The sequence below is a fragment of the Uranotaenia lowii genome, chromosome 2, assembly GCF_029784155.1.
Source record: "Uranotaenia lowii strain MFRU-FL chromosome 2, ASM2978415v1, whole genome shotgun sequence".
Classification (NCBI taxonomy): Eukaryota; Metazoa; Arthropoda; class Insecta; order Diptera; family Culicidae; genus Uranotaenia; species Uranotaenia lowii.
Genome location: NC_073692.1, coordinates 31,441,970 through 31,463,017, shown reverse-complemented (window position 1 = coordinate 31,463,017; position 21,048 = coordinate 31,441,970). Strand labels below are relative to the sequence as shown.

Genomic DNA, 21,048 nt, shown 5'->3' with positions numbered 1-21,048 from the left:
GCCTGTTCAATATTTGAATCATTGTGTTTAATCATTGAGACAAAAGTAATTTTGAATCAAAAGGCTTAAATAATAATTTCAAAACATATTTCCACGAAAAAAATATATCGATTCGAAGCAGAGAAATAAGCTTAAGCTACGCTATCAAAATTTTATCAGAAAACCTTCCGTTATTATTTCTTGGCCACAAATGTGTTGAATCCCAAAGATGGTGTTCAATATATAGGGTTCTTACCCTATTTAATAATTTCTCGTAAACAGATTTTGACGGCACCATGGCAGGAGATTTGATGCCGTTAAAAGGATCAGAAACTAAAACTTAAAATAAATTTCATGCAAAAAGTAGTTTATTTCTCAGTTTCAACATTCACCACAAGTAGTTGTTCTTGTAGGCCAGGCCATTTCCGTAGCCATATCCTCCGTAAGCATAGTTGTTCCAGAGGCCATTGTTGACAATCTTGGCGGTTCCGGTGGTCAAAACTGGAGCAGAATAACCCCACTGGTTTCCGTAAACCGATGGCCATCCCCAGTTTCCATAAGCTCCTGCCACCGCCGGGTATCCGGAGTACTTGTCCAGCACGACCGATGGAAGGACTGCCGCTCCCTTTCCATACACTCCGTATGGTGGCCAAACTGAGGTGCTCACGGGAACCTGATGGGACACAACGGATGTAGGCAGATAGGAGGGTTCAGCAGCGACTGCCAACACCAAGGCGAAAAGGGCGACGAATACCTGAATAAAAATTAATAATTCATTAATAAAATTATTAAAAATCTTATTGAGCACAAATATTACCTTCATTCTGGTATAAACTTGATGAGTTCAACTTCAAACGACAACTGATAACTTAACAATAGGTTTCAACAAGCTTTTATACCTCTTGAAATAAACGGTAGAACGTACACGAAATTAGGGACTTCCTCAAAATTGCGAAAATGAAAGTGACCATCCGTAATTAGGTCAGGATGGAACACACAATCACTGGTAATCGAATAAGTATAAAAACATTGAAGCCAGAATCAAAAAGACACAGTTCAATTCAAGAAGTTTACCAAACAACTCAACCAACCATAACAATGAAGGTGAGTAAAATTAATGATTGTACACTTTTCGATACAACAACTCCATCGATTATTTTGCAGGTGATTTTCGCACTCATCGTCGTTAGCTTGACTGTTTTAAGTCATGCTTCTTACTTGCCATCATCATCGGTATGGCCTTACAGCAATGGCGATTGGAACTCCTGGAACTCCTGGAACAGCTGGAATGGCCTCAACTCCTGGACTGGTGCTCATTCGGGATTGATTGGAGGATACCCATCTTCTTACTACTACAACCAGTGGGCGTCTCCTTCAGTGTATAACGGAGAATTGTACGGAGGTCACAAGACTGTGGTTCAGGCCAACGTTGTCAATGGTGGATACCCATGGGGACAACCCTGGGGAACTTATGGTGCCGGTGTCTACGGATGGGGAGGTTATCCCCATCATGGATATGCACAGACCGTTGTTCCGGTGGAAAAACAGGTGGCGGCTACTCCAGGATCGGTTCATGTGGCACCTGTTCCCGTTGATGGAGTGAAGGTTGTGGCTGGCCATTAAAGTGTAATATTGATTGCTATGTTGACTGACTGAATAAATTGTTGATACCATTATCAAAGACAATTCTTATGTGTTGTATGTTTATTTTTATTCTCGAAATTTTTCTCAGTATGATGATTATCTGTAGCAAGAACCTTTCAAATTTCGATTCGCTTCAAAGACCTAATTTTTAATAAATTTACCCGAAGCCATCGACCCACGAGAAAATAACCACTCAAAACATCGGTTAACAAATTGAAACAAGCCCTCTAATTAAAGCGCTTATGGATGAATAATTTAACTGGGTGAATGATTCTGTTCAAACAGTTGAGGTTTAATACTAAAAATATCGTTTCAATACACTTGACAGAGGATTGTGGCCTTTCTCATAGCCTGTGAACGATATTTGGATACATATGACACAAAATAATAAACAAATGATAGACTTTTAAAGGATTTTGAAATAAGCCTTATTTTCATGTAAATTATATAATTTGCAACTAATTGGAGATTTCCGAATGTCTGGATTATGGAATGTCTTGTATGTTTCTGTGACATTAAAATCTATCTCTATTTACTCTTTTTGGATTATCAGAATATGGTATCTTTAAAATGGAAGAAGTATAAAAATCTATATATACACCCAAAATTCAGTCTCTGTGCCAATGGCGTGTAGTCGATTACATAGCATCATTGGTACAAGAAGATAACGCGACCGGTGTTGATTCGATTTGCTCCCACCGGCATTAATCTCCCAAGTTAACCGAATTGCGTATGTCTGAAAGAAACAAAATAAAAACGCTTTCACGTCCCTCCCTATCGCATCACAAGACGAAGAAGGATGGAAATAAATAGGGGAAAAGTTCATATAACGCCCCATGTGGCTAATACGCGCCACCCTTGTTTTGAAGAATCTGAAACATTTTAAGCCTGCAAAATATTACCAATTTGTTCTAAATGCTGTGATTGGTCATGGCAAGTATGAATTTTTCCTTAAAATGCTCCTGTGTCGTAACAATTTCACAATTTGGGTTTTTCTTCATTTCGATCTAAATTTTAAAACACTTTCAATAAGGTGTCACCAAGCAGAGAAAAACGAATAAGACAATATTTTCTGACACATCGATAGAGGAGAATCTAAACTATGATTTAATGCTAAAAAATCATACCGAACTCGCTAAGGTATGCATTTTATGGGTATGTTCTATCACGACCCATGCGCTCGTTATAACGCGCCAATCGTAGTAGGCTGAAAATAGCATTCATTTTTCAAAAAGGCCAATTTTCATTGAAAATGAAAAAAAGTCTAAAACCTTATTTTTAGCGTTAATTCAGCCCAAAAAATCTACTTTTATTTTATTTTTTAATTTTGATTAGTCCATTTTGATTTTCTTTTCTGTCAAAGTGTCTGTAAGTATTGGTGTGTTTTCGGTCTTCGGCTGCTTTCGGGTGTGTTCGGCTGCTAGGCGCGTATTGAATACACAGCGGCGCATATTTTCAACACAGTTTTGTTGTGTGGCTTTGAATAAGGTTTTTAAAAATCAAGTTTTTGAAGCAACTATAGCAATTTGAGTAATAAAAAATCATAGACATTTGAAGAAAACAATTTTCTTCAACGATTGCACCCATTTTTAACACAATTTGTACATGGAATACATAGAAAATCAGCGATTCGCTTAGGTGGCGCATAATAGGGCATGTTCCCCTACCGGCCAACACCAGGCAGCCAGCGAACCGAGCACTGTGCGTGTGAATGTAGCAAAAGCAACAACAAAAACATCCTTCTAATTCAATCCCTTCAATCCAACAACCACAGCCAAGCTGTGCGTGTGCATGCAGTAAAAGCAACAACAAAAAAAACATTCCTTCAATTCAATTCGCCGGCAAACAACCACGGCTAAGCTGTGCGTGTGTATGTACACCCAAAATTCAGCCTCTGTGCCAATGGCGTGTAGTCGATTACATAGCATCATTGGTACAAGAAGATAACGCGAGCGGTGTTGATTCGATTTGCTCCCACCGGCATTAATCTCCCGAGTTAACCGAATTGCGTATGTCTGAAAGAAACAAAATAAAAACGCTTTCACGTCCCTCCCTATCGCATCACAAGACGAAAAAGGATGGAAATAAATATCGGCCAACACCAGGCAGCCAGCGAACCGAGCACTGTGCGTGTGAATGTAGCAAAAGCAACAACAAAAACATCCTTCTAATTCAATCCCTTCAATCCACCGGCAAACAACCACGGCCAAGCTGTGCGTGTGTATGCAGTAAAAGCAACAACAAAAAACATAGCTTCAATTCACCGGCAAACAACCACCGTCCAAGCTGCCCGGCTTTAGCAGCTGTGTATATGTAGCGTGTGTATGTAATAGCAGGCAGTAAGCAAAGCACAATTCTCATTCAATGGGTTTCCCTTTGCCTTCACTCCCGTTCCCTTTCCCGTTACCATCGCAAGACAAAGGACTACTTTGAAAGGCGGCCAAACGCCGGGAAGCCATCGTTGTGCGATTTTTTGTGATTGTTCGGTGGCAGAAAGCCTATGACAAATATCCCTCGTCCTTCATGAAGCTCAAATAGCACACTGGTTAGGATGTCGGACTGGCAAGACGATATAGATGGTGATTTGAGTTCGACTCTCCCTACGGGCGTTGTGGTTTATATTTTTATTTTCTTGTTTCTGGGATGAATTTTCCAATAGGAAGGAAGACCATAAAATGTTTTTCTTGCTTCGCTTCAATGTAGTGGTCATGAATCATTTTAGTTGGGAGCCGAGTCCTTATGCCAGTTACGGTTTTTCCAACATATCATCTTCGGCACAGTGCACATTTCAGCGCATTATCGGCACAGAGATTTGCTAAATAGGCATTGGATTTTTGCAACCTCTTCTATGGGTGTATAAAAAGCAATTACTGTATGTTTGTTTGTTTGTTTGTTTGTTTGTTTGTTTGTTTGTTTGTTTGTTTGTCCTCTATAGACTCAGCCGTCTTAAGAGCTAGAGAGCTGAAATTTGGCATGGATGCTCATTAGGACCAGGAAAGATGAAAAATGTTTTTAGATTTTCGGATGACCCCTTCTGAAGGGGGTCGTCCATAGAAGACAAATATTGTTTTCGCGATATTGACGTTAATTTTCGTCGGAACGTGTTGAAAATTTGCGTATGAGTGTTTTGAAAGACGAGCAATCGATTTCAGGTGTTAAATTTTGTGTAAGGGGTCAGCCAAAGGGATCGTCCATATTAAATGTTCGCTGTTTTAGCGATATTGACGTTATTATATATCGTATTCAGATGAAAATTGGTACAGGATAGTTTTGAGGGACGTGCAAACGATTGGAGGAATCAAATTTGGTGTAAGGGGTCGGCAAAAGGGGTCGTCCATACTAAATTTTCAGTATCTTAGTGATATTGTCGTTTTTATACATCGGATTGGGATGAAAATTTGCACATAGCACTAATTGGGAACAACCAACTGATTTCACTTATCCAAACCAAAATCAGTGTCCGGCCAAAGGGGTCGTCCATGTTAACTATTCACTGATGATGCGATATTGTCGTTATTATACATCGGATTCAGACGAAAATTGGTACACGAGAGTTTTGAGAGATGAGCAATGGATTTCAGGTATTAAATTCAGTTTAAGGAGCCGGCAAAGGGGGTCGTCCATATAAACCTTTCAATATTTTTGCAATAACGTCGTTATTATACATCGGATTGAGATGAAAAGTTTCACACGGTAGTTTTCTTGGACGGGCAATCGATTTCAGATGTAAATGTTTTGCCAGGGGTCGACGAAAGGGGTCATTCATATAAATTAATTTTTCACTATTTTTAGCAATATTGACGTTATTATACAATGGATTGCTTTACAAAATTTGCACATGGGAGTTTTGAGGGAAGGGCAATCGATTTCAGATATCAAAGATTATATAAGAGCCTCCGAAAGGGGTTTAGCTTTTTGGCAATAATTGCGTTGTTATGCAATGATTTAGTCGAAACTTATACACGTTGTTTTTGATTTCTGATTTCAAATTTAGTAGCAGACGACAGACGAAGTGATCGTCCAATATTTTTGCAATTATTACTTAACAATGAATTCAGAAGTGCATCTGGAAAATGCTTGGCAATTCACTTTTATACAAACTGTTTATTGTTTATTGTTTATTGTATAAAAATCAACGGATCAAATTTAGATCCTAATGATAACTTAATTATAGGTTACATATATAAATTGACATAAAATCTAAGAACATCTAAGTAAATCTTGACTTGTCCAATATTTTTCTACGGAAAACATTTCTGGGAACGCCGAAGTCAAAGTACTCCGAAAAACGGTTGAAGGTTTTTAGGATGCCTATAAGAGCGCTGTTAGCCCCATAATTATTCAGCCGAACGGGAACATAGAGTTGCAGATTCTGGTTTCTCAATCTTCGCGGTCGCACGTTGAGAGGAATAGCTTCCAGCAGCGAGGGACAGTCAATCCTCGATGTAAGGAGATCCGCAACGACCAAAGCACGTGTAGCGTTTCTACGGACTTGAAGCGTGTCTAAGTCTATCAGGCGGCAACGATTCTCATAACTGGGCAAACGAAAAGGATCTTGCCAGTTCAGGTGTCGAAGGGCATATCGCATGAAGCGCCGCTGGATAGCCTCGATTCGTTCAACTCCATTCTGGTAGTAAGGGCACCAGACAGCTGAGGCATACTCAAGAACGGAACGGACTATGCTGCAATATAAGCTTTTTAAGCAGTACACATCTTTAAATTCTTTAGCCACGCGAAACAAGAAACCAAGATTTCTGGAGGCTTTGTCTACAACGTAGTTCGTGTGAGTCTTAAACTCAAGCCGTTGATCGAGAATAATACCCAGATCATTGATTTGGTCAACCCGGGAAATTGTTTCATCCCCGAGAATGTACTCAGCATAAAGAGGGTGTCGCTTGCGAGAAAAAGTGATGATCGAGCATTTACTGCGATTTAGCGGTAGACAGTTGTTGTCGCACCAGTCAGCAAAAATGGTGAACTGCCGTTGCAGGAAATCGATGTCGTCTCTATCATTGATGGTGTGATACAGTTTCAAATCATCTGCATAAGCGAGTTTTGGGCCATCGAGAAGCGACAGAACATCATTAAAATAGATGACAAAAATTATTGGTCCTAAATGGCTTCCTTACGGCACTCCGGAAGAGCCAAGAAACTGTCTCGAGAAGGATTCTCCAGTATGAACGGACAACTTTCGTCCCGTTAAGTAACTCCGAAACCACTCCAGTAATGGTCCACAGAAGCCCAAGCGACCTAGCTTCGCTAGAGCAATCTCGTGGTTTACTTTATCAAATGCAGCAGACAGATCTGTATAAATAGCATCGGTTTGGGTCTTCCTGGCATAGCTTTCTTGTACAAAAGATGTGAACGTCAGTAAATTTGTGGTAGTTGATCGTTTAGGCATGAAACCGTGCTGATCGTTTGAAAAGTGGTGCTTGCAGAATGAAAAAATGGGATCCAACACAACCAGCTCAAACAGTTTTGCAATAGCACACAGAGCTGAGATACCACGGTAGTTGTTAATATCCTTCTTATCTCCCTTTTTGTAAACAGGAAACATATATGCTTCTTTCCACAAAGCGGGGAAGATTGCGCCGTCCAGCGATGCTTGAAATATTTGCCTGATAGGTATTAGCAGATGCGGCATAAACCGTTTCAAAAAAGTGGCTGGTATTCCATCCGGGCCCTTAGAAGTAGAGTTTTTGAGTTTGGCGGTTGCTTTTAAGATAGCTGCATCGTCGACGAGAATACCATTTAGAGAAGAGCCTAGAGGTGAGACATTACTCACAGCCCTGGTCAGTTGTTCTGCAGAGATGGACCCGCTTGTGAAAATGTTCGAAAATTTCTCAGCGAACAGATTACAGATTCCAGAGTCAGTGCTAGCAATATCGTCGTCCAGGTACATGTGGGACGGGAGTCCGGATTCTTTTCGCTGGTTTTTGACATACTTCCAGAACGACTTCGGTCTGCTTTTGAAATTTCGCTGTAACCGGTTCAGATAAGTTAGGTAGCAACGTTTGCTGGCTTTCTTAAAAGCAGAGTTCAGTTTGCGGTATTCCCTTTTCGTGATAAGGCACTTGTGCTTATGGTAGTTTCGGAGAGCGCACTTTTTAGCAGTTTTCTGTCGCCGTAGTTCTTTAGTAACCCAGGGAGTTCGTAGATCACCATCGATGCTGCGTTTAGGCACATGGCGATCGATAGTGTAGCTAAGGATATTCGAAAATTTTTCGGCAGCTGCGTTAGGATCAGAGAAGTCTAGTTCATCTGCCCAATTAATAGAATCCAGAACGAGGGAGATAGCTACATAGTCGGCATTCTTGAAATCGTGATAATAGGATCTAGTTTTCTCTGCAGTAGCAAATAACACGGCAACATCGAGTGAGATCACTAAGGCGGGACAGGCTTAACAAGAGGGGCAGGAGCTAAATCGATTGTTGGATTTCTAAACCCTTCGTTGACAAAGCAGAGGTCGAGCAAGCGACCGTTTTCATTTTCGATATTGTTGATTTGACGCAGAGTCGCTGTACTTAAGCTATCTAAGAAGATGTTGGAGGATGCCGAAAACGAAGAACGTACGGGGTCCGGAAACAGAAAGCCACTTCGCGAAGAACACCATGTCAGACCGGGCAAGTTGAAATCACCAATAACGAGTATGTCATCTTCAGGAGAGCACATAGAGCTAACTTTGGTGAGGCAGCGCGAGAAAGATTCAGCTAACACCTGGTCTCCGGAACGATCAGGATGCACGTACACTACGCACAAGTAAAGTTTTCGGTCACCTAGATCGATGCGGGCCCATAAAAGTTCCAAATCTTCCCAGGAGTTGTCTTCGATTAGCATAGATGGAAGTTCAGTTTTCACAGCAAGTAACACTCCACCTCCGGTTGACTTTCTGCTGTTTAATGAACTACGGTCGCATCGGAAGACTGCATAGTCCTGACTGATGATCTGACTGGAAAGCGTGCGGTCGTTCAGCCATGTTTCAGTGAAGGCGATAATGTCATAGCTGGAGCACGATGTAGCAAGCAGGTAATCGACAACACACGAATTAACACCGCCGACATTCTGATAGAGGAAACTGATGGAGTCAGACGATTTGGGTGTAAGACGGGAACGACCATCACTGGAAGAACAGAATCCATCACGCGGAGAAGAACGGTCAATGACAGCATACTTGCCTAAAACTGCAGGCTGGAGAACCCCTTCGCCACAGACGAACTCAGGGCCGGGACGACTGTTGACGTAGGCAGGAAACAGCGCGACTGAGTCGAAGGGCTCAGGGGTCTCCGTAATTCCCAATTCGTTGCGCCCCGGAGCTGAAAACCCAGTAGCGATCGTAGCAGGAGCGTCGTGCGGATAATTTTGTGAGATGGATCTGTGGTAAAGCGGAAACTCGGAACGCAAGCAAGATGGTTTGGTCGTAATGGGGTACTGACGCTGGCTGGAAACAGCGCGACTGAGTCGAAGGGCTCCGGGGTCTCCAAAAAGCTCAAGTCGATGCGTCCTGGTGATGAAGCCCATGAAAAAACTGGAGAGCGTAGCTGGCCATTGTAGAATCTGTGATAGGTTGAAATTTCATCACACAGGGAAAGTGTTCCAGAAGAATATGAGTACTTGCCTGGAAAAGTAGGCTGGAGGACCTCATTGCCACTATCGAACTCAGGGCTGGGACGGCTGAAGACGCTGGCTGGAAACTGCGCGACTGAGTCGAGGGGCTTTGAGGCCTCCCAAGTGCCAAGATCGATGCGTCCCAGTGATGAAACCCAATCAGCGCTGGCTATTCCTCCAATATTTGAAGAAACGTCGTAAAACAATTCGGCGAGGTTTGAGATCTCGTCATCGTCGTTGGCTAAAAAGGAGGCCGAGTGGATCCCATCATCCTCAAAGATACTGGGAGAGCCTACATCAGGGCCGCTGGTGCGGTTGTGGATCGACCAGGGCCAGATACGGTCGGGGTAGTAGCTTCCATAGGTTGAAAACGTTGAACCATTGGGGCAGGAGTCAAAGGCTGCCGGTTGTAGTTTTTTGGCTAATCCACAAATTCCCGAAAGAGCAACCCTGTAGGCCACGTCATGGGGTTCAATGCAGCATCATTGTACATAGGATCCAATCCAATTTTGAAAGACACATATCTACGAGTGGACCCATCAACTCCTTTCGGTAGCAGTCGTTTCATTTCAACTGGTGTAGAAGGATTCAAGCAGCGGGATATTATTTTGTCAACATCTTCGTCCGTGATCTGCGGCTGGAGACCAGCTAGGTACAACCAGAACTTAGGTGTTGCGGGAGAAGGTACAATAAACGAGACTGATAGATCGCTAAGATCGACAGCCTTAGTCCCGGTCATTGTGGAAGACACAAGAGATAGTCCATCATTACCTCGGCGACGTTTAATGTTCGGAGACGGATACGTTCGTGGTGTCCCTTTCAAAGGGGGAAACGAGGAAGCTGTTATCGGAGGATATTGCTTCTGAGCCATATCATCGACTTTTTTAGATAGTGAGTCGAGCTGTTGAGTAAGCTTGTCAAGCGCGGTTATTGGGACGGAATTTCCATCCGAGATCGAGTTATCGTCTATATAACGGTGGATACTTCGTCCGTTGAGCTCGTTACGACATTGGGTGCATATAAAAATGACCTTACCCTGGGTGAATAGCTCCCTATTAAGGCGGATGTTGAATCCACAACACTGCTGGCTGATGTGGAAAAAATTGCCACAAAAACCACAACCGATAGGCTCAAGATCATTAATGACCAATTGATACTCTCCACACTGCTTCTTATCCTTCGTATTGGCCATTATGTCGAAGCGAAATAGTTTCGAAAAAACTCCAAAAAAAAAAGCCTAATCGGTGCACAAAAAAAAACTTTTTTTTTCCGTTGAGTTTTTGTTCCCACAGTTCCTCGTCTGTTCAGAAAGTATCTGTGCCGCGCACGAAATCAAAACAAAACGAACGGCAACAGAGTGGCACCAAAACGACCAAATTTTCGGCACGGAACACACGAAACGGGCAGGATTCCACTATTCACGGCGGCACAAATAACTGGATAGCGCGTACGACACCAAAGGGAACGATAGATTAGGTAAAAACACGGTAGAACAACGCAAAGAAACGGAGCTCCGTAAGTACATAAATCAACTTATTGTTTCTCTTAATTGATATGTGATGGGATAGTTCAGATTCCGCATAGAACTGTTCATGACATATTCCAAGTTGAAAGCGAAACGGAGTTCGTATGGGTTCAGCTAGTTAAGAATAAAATTTCAAAAAAAAAAATGCCCAAACATGTGATTCAAATAATTCAACCTCTCAAGTGAAAGAAACGATTATATTTAAAAATTAGTGAGTAAAACTACTGCTGGAGTAAAATAAGATGCAGCAACGTAGGGTACAAAAATCGGTCGAAAAAATTATAAATATTTAATATTTCTACAACTTTGAAATGTAATTTTTTTCAATTTTGTCAATTTTGTCAATTTTGTTAATTTCGCCAATTTTGTCAATTTTTTTCAATTTTATCAATTTTGCCAATTTTGTCAATTTTTCCAAAGTATTCAAAATTGACAATTTGGTGATTTTTATATATTTTTTTTTTTAATTTTGTCAATTTCGTCAAATTTTTATGTTTGTCAAATTTGTCATTTTTGTCAAATTTATCAATTTTGTCATTTTGTCGATTTTGCTCGTTATTACCATTTCCATTTTGTCTGGAAGAGGCGAAGTGTTTGAGCGGTTCAGTGTAGCGGAAAAGAATTAATTTATTCAAGTACCGTATTCCATTTATGAAAATGTACTTCTGAAACATCTGCTCTTATGTAAGAACTGTTTGTACATCTTTCGTGATTTTTTGTAAAATATTTTTTTTTACGTCGGCTTGTCTTGCAAGCATCTTCTCATAAAAAAATGCCCAATAATTATGAAAAACAACATGAGCAGCTAATAAGCTTTAAATTATACGCATGTTCTCAAAAACTTCCCAAATGCTCTATTTAAACTCAATTGTGGAGGAATTGGTGAAGGGAATGGAAAACTTGATACTCAATCCAACGAGAAGCATCATTAGACTGAGTCGATTTGGGGTCATTTTTGAATTTCACAAACCATGTGGTCTAAAAAGCTTCGTTTTGGTTCAGAACTAGTCCAGAAGTTACGGTCTTGAGCTAAGTTGTTCAGCGGAAAATTCCCTTTGGAGAATTGATAAATTGGCACACACAACAGAAGAAATAAAAGTGATGTTAATTTTTCAGTACAAAATATTCAATACTCCCATAAAAACCTAAAAGTTCAAATTTACTCATGAAAACGTTACATAAAAATTTGGCAAAAAAAATCATATATAAGTTTTGAACCAAAACGTGCAATCTGCTGAAACACGAGTGTACTACTTTTTCACCAGTGTTATTCAAAAATGATGTAATTTTAAACTCTTTTTGATCTATTTTTGAACCATTGGTATAAACTTAATTTTGTATGAGGAACGTTCACACGCCGTGATCTAAAAAATATTTCTGATCATAAAATGGCATCGAAAACAATGTAAAACACGGTTTTTTTTCGCGGCATGAGTTTTTCTGCTTCGATTCGGGATGGTAGTTTATTGTTTTATTAATCCCGTACAAAAATCTTTCAGAATTGTATTAAAAAATGCTAGGTTGGAAAGTTGAAATAAAAAAAGTGGAACTAATAATTCTCTTTCGATTTCAGGAACGGTAGATTATTGCAGCTAAGTACAAGGATCAAAAGCAAAATCAATGTCGAAATTTTCTGATGTTTAGGAGATTTCAATTACTATGATGTTCCGGAAGGAATCAAGAATGCGAAGGAAGCAAGAACGGTAATATATTTTGAAATTTATATCTTGTGTATTTTTACACGGCGGTTTATGTTATCCGATTTCGTGCATTGTTTTCGATCTATATTTACACGCCTCAAAAATTACATTCTTGAAAAAAATACACCGTGGTAGAGTTTTATATTAAAATCGATGTTCCGTTTTCGTGCATCGTTTTCGATCTAAAATAACACTAATTTTTCTTGCTGTTTACTGCCTAAACACTTGAAAATTTCCGGCGATATCATGCTTAAAATTTTTACATTTTTTTTACTGAAATGAAGTTTTCGCATACGCAAGGCACGTACATGACTCTTAAAAATCGGCTTAAAAATCGAAACTCACGGTCAACATTCTGATATTTAAAAAGAGATTAATCACCATAATTCTTTTTTTTTTGTCTTTATTTGAGAGGTTTTCAGCTACAGGATCACCATAATTTAGAAAGTGTTATCCTTTTCAGTAAGAACATCTTAAAAATTTTAAAGACGGATAGAAAGTTAGAAGAAATGAAAGATGGCAAAAATGGACGAGTAGAATTCTATTTAGAAGCTTTATCATCACATACCAAATTATTGTACAGCACGGGCCAACTGCTGTGAAGAGGTACATAGATACAGATAGATTTCGATCACTCACATAAGAATGAACTTCTGCCTTAACCTACTTAGACTAGAAGAAAAAGGTGACAAGAATCACGTGAAGGTGATCGTTATCTCACGCTGGAGAAGAATAATGGCAAATTTCACCTTATATTCTGTTTTCAAAAGAGAAATGTTTGCAGTTGAAATATCACAATTTATTCAGTCGATTCCACAAGACAACAAACTTCATATATTAATGACCACCCACAACCTTCACTCCACCGACTGGAACAGGTGCCACATGAACCGATCCTGGAGTAGCGGCCACCTGTTTTTCAACTGGAACAACGGCTTTTGCATATCCATGATGGGGATAACCTCCCCATCCATAGACACCGACACCATAAGTTCCCCAGGGTTGTCCCCATGGATATCCACCATTGACAACGTTGGTCTGGACCACAGTCTTGTGACCTCCGTACAATCCTCCGTTATACACTGAAGGAAATGCCCACTGGTTGTTGTAGTAAGAAGATGGGTATCCTCCAATCAATCCCGAATGAGCACCAGTCCAGGAGTTGAGGCCATTCCAGCCGTTCCAGGAGTTCCAGGAGTTCCAATCGCCATTGCTGTAAGGCCATACCGATGATGATGGCAAGTAAGAAGCATGACTCAAAACAGCCAAGCTGACGATGATGAGTGTGAAAATCACCTGCAAAATAATCGATTAAGTTGTTTTAACGAAAAGTCAACAATCATTAATTTTACTCACCTTCATTGTTATGGTTGGTTGAGTTGTTTGGTAAACTTCTTGAACTGAACTGTGTCTTTTTGATTCTAGCTTCAATGTTTTTATACTTATTCGATTACCAGTGATTGTGTGTTCCATCCTGACCTAATTACGGATGGTCACTTTCATTTTCGCAATTTTGAGGAAGTCCCTAATTTCGTGTACGTTCTACCGTTTATTTCAAGAGGTATAAAAGCTTGTTGAAACCTATAGTTAAGTTATCAGTTGTCGTCTGAAGTTTAACTCATCAAGATTGTACCGAAATGAAGGTAATATTTGTACTCAATTATATTGTTGATAATTAATTGGTGACTTAATCATTTTTATTCAGGTATTCGTCGCTGTTTTCGCCTTGGTGTTGGCAGTAGCTGCTGAACCATCCTACATTCCGACGACTTCCGTTGTGTCCCATCAGTTTCCCGTGAGCACCTCAGTTTGGCCACCTTACGGAGTGTATGGAAAGGGCGCAGCAGTCCTTCCATCGGTCGTGCTGGACAAATACTCCGGATACCCTGCTGTGGCAGGAGCTTATGGAAACTGGGGATGGCCATCGATTTATGGTAACCAATGGGGTTATTCTGCTCCAGTTTTGACCACCGGAACCGCCAAAATTGTCAACAATGGCCTCTGGAACAACTATGTTTATGGAGGATATGGCTACGGAAATGGACTGGCCTACAAGAATAACTACTTGTGGTAATTCATGTAAAGACAAATATAATTAATTTTCTGCAACAAAATTGAAATTACTTCTTAAGTCATCACTCCCACCGTGAAAGAAAATAAACTGCAATCTTCTTCCCATCGATCAATCTCTTTGACTTGTAAAAATGCTACATTTTAATTTTCTTAATCCTCTTTGCTGAGAAATTGGAATCATCTATCTTCTAACGAGCCATTCTAGTAGAATTCTACAGATTTACTTTTACTCGAAGCCTTTCTAAACTTTGAGCTGACATCAAGAACGGGAATATGAGGAATTTCGTTTTGCTTCAGCACATTAATAGAAAAGCAAATTAAAACCAGCAAACCGCCTCTGGAAAAAAGGCTCCAATCAACAATTAGGTAAATAAAAAAAAATCCAAAAAACCTTTTTTGTCATTTTTGTCATTTTCGTCATTTTCGTCATTTTTGTCATTTTTGTCATTTTTGTCATTTTTGTCATTTTTGTCATTTTTGTCATTTTTGTCATTTTTGTCATTTTTGTCATTTTTGTCATTTTTGTCATTTTTATCATTTTTGTCATTTTTGTCATTTTTGTCATTTTTGTCATTTTTGTCATTTTTGTCATTTTTGTCATTTTTGTCATTTTTGTCATTTTTGTCATTTTTGTCATTTTTGTCATTTTTGTCATTTTTGTCATTTTTGTCATTTTTGTCATTTTTGTCATTTATGTCATTTTTGTCATTTTTGTCATTTTTGTCATTTTTGTCATTTTTGTCATTTTTGTCATTTTTATCATTTTTATCATTTTTGTCATTGTTGTCATTTTTGTCATTTTTGTCATTTTTGTCATTTTTGTCATTTTTGTCATTTTTGTCATTTTTGTCATTTTTGTCATTTTTGTGATTTTTGTGATTTTTGTGATTTTTGTGATTTTTGTCATTTTTGTCATTTTTGTCATTTTTGTCATTTTTGGCAATTTTCATTCTCAACAAAAAAAAAATTAGTTTTTCAAACAAATTCTCTTGAGTTTCCTTATTTTAATGAATTTTTTATCAGTTTTTCAAGTTAAGTGCAATATTATTAATATGAGTCTGTAAAACCGTTTCGCTTACGCTTTTCTTATTCACTTGGTTCTCAATAAGAGTTTTTTTTATCCAGATTTGAATTCAAGGATGAGATCTTTTCGTTTGATGAACATAACTGATCAAAATTTTGCAATTAAATCTCATTTATTCCAATTCCAAACATCAAAATTAACTCTATCAGGTCCAAATTTGTTTCAACAGCATTCAGCACTCCTTCTTACAGAGTTCCTGGGGCGGGCTGCAGGTTCAGGGACTGCTGGGAGACGGCATGTCCCTGGAGGGGGGCATCATGGACGGCTCCACGGTTGGCGGCCACATAACGAGCTTCCCGTTGGGCAACGACGGCCACTGGAGCTGGGGCAGCGTAGGCGGCATAGGCAGTTGGGACCACGGAGGCCTGGGCAGCATACGAGATTGGGGCGTATCCTCCATATCCGTATCCGGAGTAGGCCAATGGGTATCCGTATCCGTGGTTTTGCTGGACAACGGTTGGAGCAACGCTGTAGGCCAGAGGAGCGGAGTAAGCCAACGGGTAGTAGGTTCCCTCAACGGCGGCCACGGCCAGGACCATCATGACTACAGCTGCGATGCACTGAAGAATGAAAAAAGGTTTCACTAAAATATTTCTGATAGTTAAGGCAGTAGTAGAAATTACCTTCATGATTGCTGATTGGATTGGAGTTAGGAAACAAATGTTTCAGATTGTGGTAGATTTGAGAATGATCCAGGATTTCACGATCTTCAGTTTATATACTGAAATTGTATTAGGTACCACAAGTATATCTCCGCTTCCGTACAGATTGAAAAATGGAAGAAAATGAGTTTATTTGATTCTTCTCACCTTTCAATCCCAAATATGAAAGCAATTGATCGATTGCATCATTCTCACTTATGTATGCCAATGAACCCATTTTAGAAGTTGTTTTCTTAGACTTGTTATATTGAACCACTAATCCATGGACCATGGCCTTTTCCTGTTGGAAGTGCTATGCAAACAAACGACAAGTAAAGAAACTAGAACAGGTTTCCAACTGTCGAAATCCATCCATCCATCCTAGTGAAATAATTTTATTCTCTGGTTAGTGAACCGTACCAAAGATATTTAAAGAGAAAAAAAAACGACTCGCCTAATTGGTTGCCATTTCGCGAATTCTGGTTCGGTTTCGTAGTTCTTTTGTTAAGTATTCATGATCTTAGTTATGATCTCGTTAAGTATATAATAAGGTGTATTCCCAGATTTCAGTATCATTCCAGAACTCACCTTAGTCAGAAACATTCGTTTCCCAGCTCCAATCCAATCAGCAATCATGAAGGTAGTTTCTTCTACCGTTTTCTAAGTTAATAGAAATTTTTAACGAAAAATTATTTTCATTCTTTAGTGCATCGCAGCTGTAGTCATGATGGTCCTGGCCGTGGCCGCCACCGTTGAGGGAACCTACTACCCGTTGGCTTACTCCGCTCCTCTGGCCTACAGCGTTGCTCCAACCGTTGTCCAGCAAAACCACGGATACGGATACCCATTGGCCTACTCCGGATACGGATATGGAGGATACGCCCCAATCTCTTACGCCGCCCAAGCTTCCGTTGTCCCAACCGCCTATGCCGCCTACGCTGCCCCAGCTCCAGTGGCCGTCGTTGCCCAACGGGAAGCTCGTTATGTGGCCGCCAACCGTGGAGCCGTCCATGATGCCCCCCTCCAGGGACATGCCGTCTCCCAGCAGTCCCTGAACCTGCAGCCCGCCCCAGGAACTCTGTAAAAAGCAGTGCTGAAGCTGTCGAAACAATTTTGGACTTGATGTTGTAAATTATTTTGCCGAAGTTGGAATAAATGTGATATTACTGGAGAAGTTATCTTCTTATTCTATTATTGGTAGACAATGCCCTATCAAATTTATGCAGTTATGATTCGCGAAATTTACGAAGCAAGATAAAAATTTCAGCTGTCGGAAAATATTTCAAGCAACTTTATTGATCCAATCGAATTCTAAGACTTCCTCGTCGGACCCTAAGCATCGATGACCCACGATCTCACGAAAGCTGCATTGGCTTACTCGCCGGCAGCCAGCCCTTTTGACCTGTCCGATCATGACGCTCCGATAGCTCAGAGTCACGGCGAGGGCATTCCACTGGCTTCCGTTTCTTTTCTGGCGGCCAACCGCGTTTCGATCCATTCTGATATCGCAGAAATCTCTCAATTTGACTCCGGCACCCGGCACTTTGTTCCAAGCCGCAGATTATTATGTTATCAATAGTCAATTAAGAAAAGGTGGCATGTTCGCGTACAATAGCGCTACCAGTACTTAGTAGATTCAATTAAAAAGCAATCTAGAACGTTGAGAACACCATCAGCAATGATCTCTGACCCCGGTTTGTGGTCGCCCTGCCCAGAAAGAACGTCCATGGTCGTGGTTTAGAGCTATAAACCTCAGGTGGAAACTGCAATTAAAATGCCTTCGATCTCGTTTGCAGTTATTGTCTAAATGAACATTTGATTTTTTAAGAACTTGTTGGAAATTTTGTGACTTACATGACTATTATATATTTAAAAAAAGAGTAGACGATAACTTGTTTACAGGGCACGCGATATTATTTTCTTCCGCGGAAAATAATTGATTACTTTAGAAAAACAAATTATTCAGAAGCTTTTATTAGCAGCTTAAACCGGATAGCCTTAGAATGTGTCGTGCCAGAGATAGTCCGATGCGATGTTTATTGGCGTTAAATTTGTTTTTTCCGAGCGCTGTTCTTTTTTTCAACTGCATGGGAGACGGATTCTCGGATGTTTATATTGTTTTTCGGAAGTGTAGTGAATTATACATGTTAGACTGCCACAAATTTGTATGGGAAATTCAAAACCTGTGAAAGGTTATGCGCTGTAGTCTTAAATTGATCCTAGGCCTAGTAAAAGACCCCATGCCAAATTTGGGCCAGATCGGATCACGCGAAGGGATCGTTCAACAAGCCTAAAGTTTGTATGGCATTTTGAGTCATTTTGTTCGGGAGAAACATGAAAAACCAGTTTTTCATCAATAACTTTGGTTTCCTTCGGCCGATTTCTTTTGAATACGGCGTTTCTTAAAGCATAAACTATGACATCGCATACTGTAGGCCTTAAGAAAAAATCGTATTCAAAAGAAATCGGTGGGAATCAAAGTTATTAGCTTAGCTTAGCTTGGTTGACTACTCATATCCACCTTAAATCATCAAACTGGAAACGCTTTGTAGATATGTTCATACAACAAACATAAAAAAAAAGGATTCAGATATTATATTTTGTTTGGCTTTGCTCAACTATGCATTTCCAATTTCATGATCGCTGGCGTGGCTAGGCAGAACAAGTTCTACTTCGCCAATGGTTGCTACTCCGCGATTAACCGAGGCCATCAACTTTGTGCAAAGGCCAATAGAATGCTGCTTGGGATTAGCAGTACATTCTCGTTGCACAAAATTCATGCTCTCTCTCTCTCTTTGAATATGGTTAATAGCGACGCCGGCCACGTCCTAGTAGTCAATGGGGGAAACATGAAAGGATGTTAGTTAGTTGGATACTTTCTAGGTTCAATAAACAACCTTTTGTCCCTAAATATTCCAATTACTAGCTTTGGAAAATCTAGAAGCAAAGGTAAGTCAATATCGCCAACTATGGAAACCGTCTGTACGTCTGCGAATCTATATTCAAATATCCATGGAAAGGGTTTTGTTAGTAGGGAAGGGTTTATAGATCAGGATCCATTTTGGTTAATGGTGCGATCGTTTTTCCTACACCTCCTATGCTCCTAGATATTTCCTAAGGAAACTCCTACTTATACCTATGAGGCAGTGATATAAACTCCAAAGCTATCTGAAGGACAGCAGTATTGCAATAATCGTAAAAAAAAATTTAATTATAAAATTTTCTTCAAGCTAACTCATTTTCCTAGCTAATATCCCTATTAAATTGATGTATTTTCAAAAACGACCTTTCAGCATGAATGAACCGATTATAATTCAAAGTAAAATAATAATGATATTTTCAAAATTTGAATGCTTATTAATGAACAACATCAATGATTGGGTTAGAAATTTTAAATGACCTGTTAGTTGTGATAATTGATTAAGGTCGATTCTGAAAACTCATCAATGCGATTCTACTCATTGCCTCATGTTGATTTCTTTATTACCGAGAAAAAAAGCTTAAGCTTGCTATCAGCTATTAACAGGAAAAATAATTCGTCTCAAACGATTCGGTCTAATCCATTGAATGCCATTATTTATACAGCAAAGAAAAAAAACGTTACCAAACCAATATTGAAATGATACAAAAAGTTAGATTAACTAATATGGGTTTCAGAGAATCTTGCGAAAATTATTTTATTTGGGCTGTAGTTTTACAAAGTTTGTCAGATATGATTGTGTGCAAGTATTTAGAAGTGAAACAATTCAAATTGTGAAAATAAGCAACAAAAAAAAAAAATAAAAAATTAAAGAGCTTTGTTCTATTAATCTCGCTATCTAGGTTTCCAATTTTGATAGAACTATTTTCAAGTGGAGATGTTCGCGTACTTCTGTTTTATTCAATTCCTTTATTTGCCCTTTTACTTTTTCACGCGACGTTTGATGCTATTGCCGTTTACTCTGATTCAATCCTTGCATCGGTATTCTGATTTTTACCATAATGACTCAAAAGCAGTGTTAGGCTACTTACTGATTAGATGTACTTTCCAATAATCATGTCAAACTCCCCGAATCTTGTTTTACCACGCATCACTTTTGACCAAACCCCAACACCATCCAGATGCAACCCTTTCCAACCTAGAAAAGTCTCTCAAGGTCTCAAGGCTCTCAAAAGTATCTTCCAAAACCTGTCCCTGAGTTTCCAAATCAGAAACACAGACTCTGTCTTCATTCATGCCAAAACCGATGTCTAAGTAATGGGAACTTCCGTGCACTTTTATATCCTGTCAAACAAACCAAGGAACCGTTTGTCTGATGAGTTGTTGAGCTATGCTAAAAAGTCTGTATGGGAGCCCATCTCCCATCCCCGTCTTTCCACAAGACGAAAGGAGTGGTCTGATACCGTAAACCAATCCCACAACAAACGATTTCTCCATTCATAAATTCATCTTCGTTAAGTCATACTTCTGTGACTTATTATATTTTCTAATTTTCCAATACACTTTTGCTTTAATAACATATTCTTATTCTGCAAAAATGTCTTAGAATCCTATCAGTTATTCATGTAATACTATATTCATATTACTTAGGAAATAAAGCTGCACCGCTTATACAAAGATATAATCGATTTTAAGAACGGAATCGATCTAAATTGAACCTAATTGACCATTTTACTTTAGTTTATGTTTGTAATTCTTATAGGAATTCGATACAAACCAATAAAGAGAGTGTTAGCGCTAAAGACGAGATTCGTTAACAGCTCAATGCAGAACTATGTACTTCCTGTGAGAATAGTATGTCATTTTATGCTTTTGAG

At 39.5% G+C, this 21,048-nt stretch overlaps 6 protein-coding genes across 6 annotated transcripts; 3 read left to right on the top strand and 3 right to left on the bottom strand.

Annotated features, from left to right (window-relative positions):
- Positions 1-351: 351 nt before the first annotated feature.
- Positions 352-834, bottom strand: LOC129745042 (uncharacterized). The gene is made up of 2 exons (XM_055737865.1): positions 797-834; positions 352-733 (listed from the first exon to the last, which is right to left on the bottom strand). The coding sequence occupies exons 1-2, from the start codon at positions 800-802 to the stop codon at positions 368-370; spliced, it is 372 nt and encodes a 123-aa protein (XP_055593840.1). The 5' UTR covers positions 803-834; the 3' UTR covers positions 352-367.
- A 209-nt stretch (positions 835-1,043) lies between these two features.
- On the top strand, positions 1,044-1,602 carry LOC129745018 (uncharacterized). Its single transcript, XM_055737842.1, has 2 exons — positions 1,044-1,083; positions 1,144-1,602. Exons 1-2 carry the CDS (start codon positions 1,078-1,080, stop codon positions 1,600-1,602), a joined length of 465 nt encoding a protein of 154 aa, XP_055593817.1. The 5' UTR covers positions 1,044-1,077.
- An 11,688-nt stretch (positions 1,603-13,290) lies between these two features.
- Positions 13,291-13,849, bottom strand: LOC129741205 (uncharacterized). The gene is made up of 2 exons (XM_055732914.1): positions 13,810-13,849; positions 13,291-13,749 (listed from the first exon to the last, which is right to left on the bottom strand). Exons 1-2 carry the CDS (start codon positions 13,813-13,815, stop codon positions 13,291-13,293), a joined length of 465 nt encoding a protein of 154 aa, XP_055588889.1. The 5' UTR covers positions 13,816-13,849.
- Positions 13,850-14,064: 215 nt separating this feature from the next.
- Positions 14,065-14,567, top strand: LOC129745041 (uncharacterized). Its single transcript, XM_055737864.1, has 2 exons — positions 14,065-14,096; positions 14,159-14,567. The coding sequence occupies exons 1-2, from the start codon at positions 14,091-14,093 to the stop codon at positions 14,525-14,527; spliced, it is 375 nt and encodes a 124-aa protein (XP_055593839.1). The 5' UTR covers positions 14,065-14,090; the 3' UTR covers positions 14,528-14,567.
- Positions 14,568-15,530: 963 nt separating this feature from the next.
- Positions 15,531-16,341, bottom strand: LOC129745038 (adult cuticle protein 1-like). Its single transcript, XM_055737861.1, has 2 exons — positions 16,234-16,341; positions 15,531-16,170 (listed from the first exon to the last, which is right to left on the bottom strand). Exons 1-2 carry the CDS (start codon positions 16,237-16,239, stop codon positions 15,796-15,798), a joined length of 381 nt encoding a protein of 126 aa, XP_055593836.1. The 5' UTR covers positions 16,240-16,341; the 3' UTR covers positions 15,531-15,795.
- Positions 16,342-16,790: 449 nt separating this feature from the next.
- Positions 16,791-17,425, top strand: LOC129745035 (adult cuticle protein 1-like). Its single transcript, XM_055737858.1, has 2 exons — positions 16,791-16,891; positions 16,958-17,425. The coding sequence occupies exons 1-2, from the start codon at positions 16,886-16,888 to the stop codon at positions 17,333-17,335; spliced, it is 384 nt and encodes a 127-aa protein (XP_055593833.1). The 5' UTR covers positions 16,791-16,885; the 3' UTR covers positions 17,336-17,425.
- Positions 17,426-21,048: the final 3,623 nt, after the last annotated feature.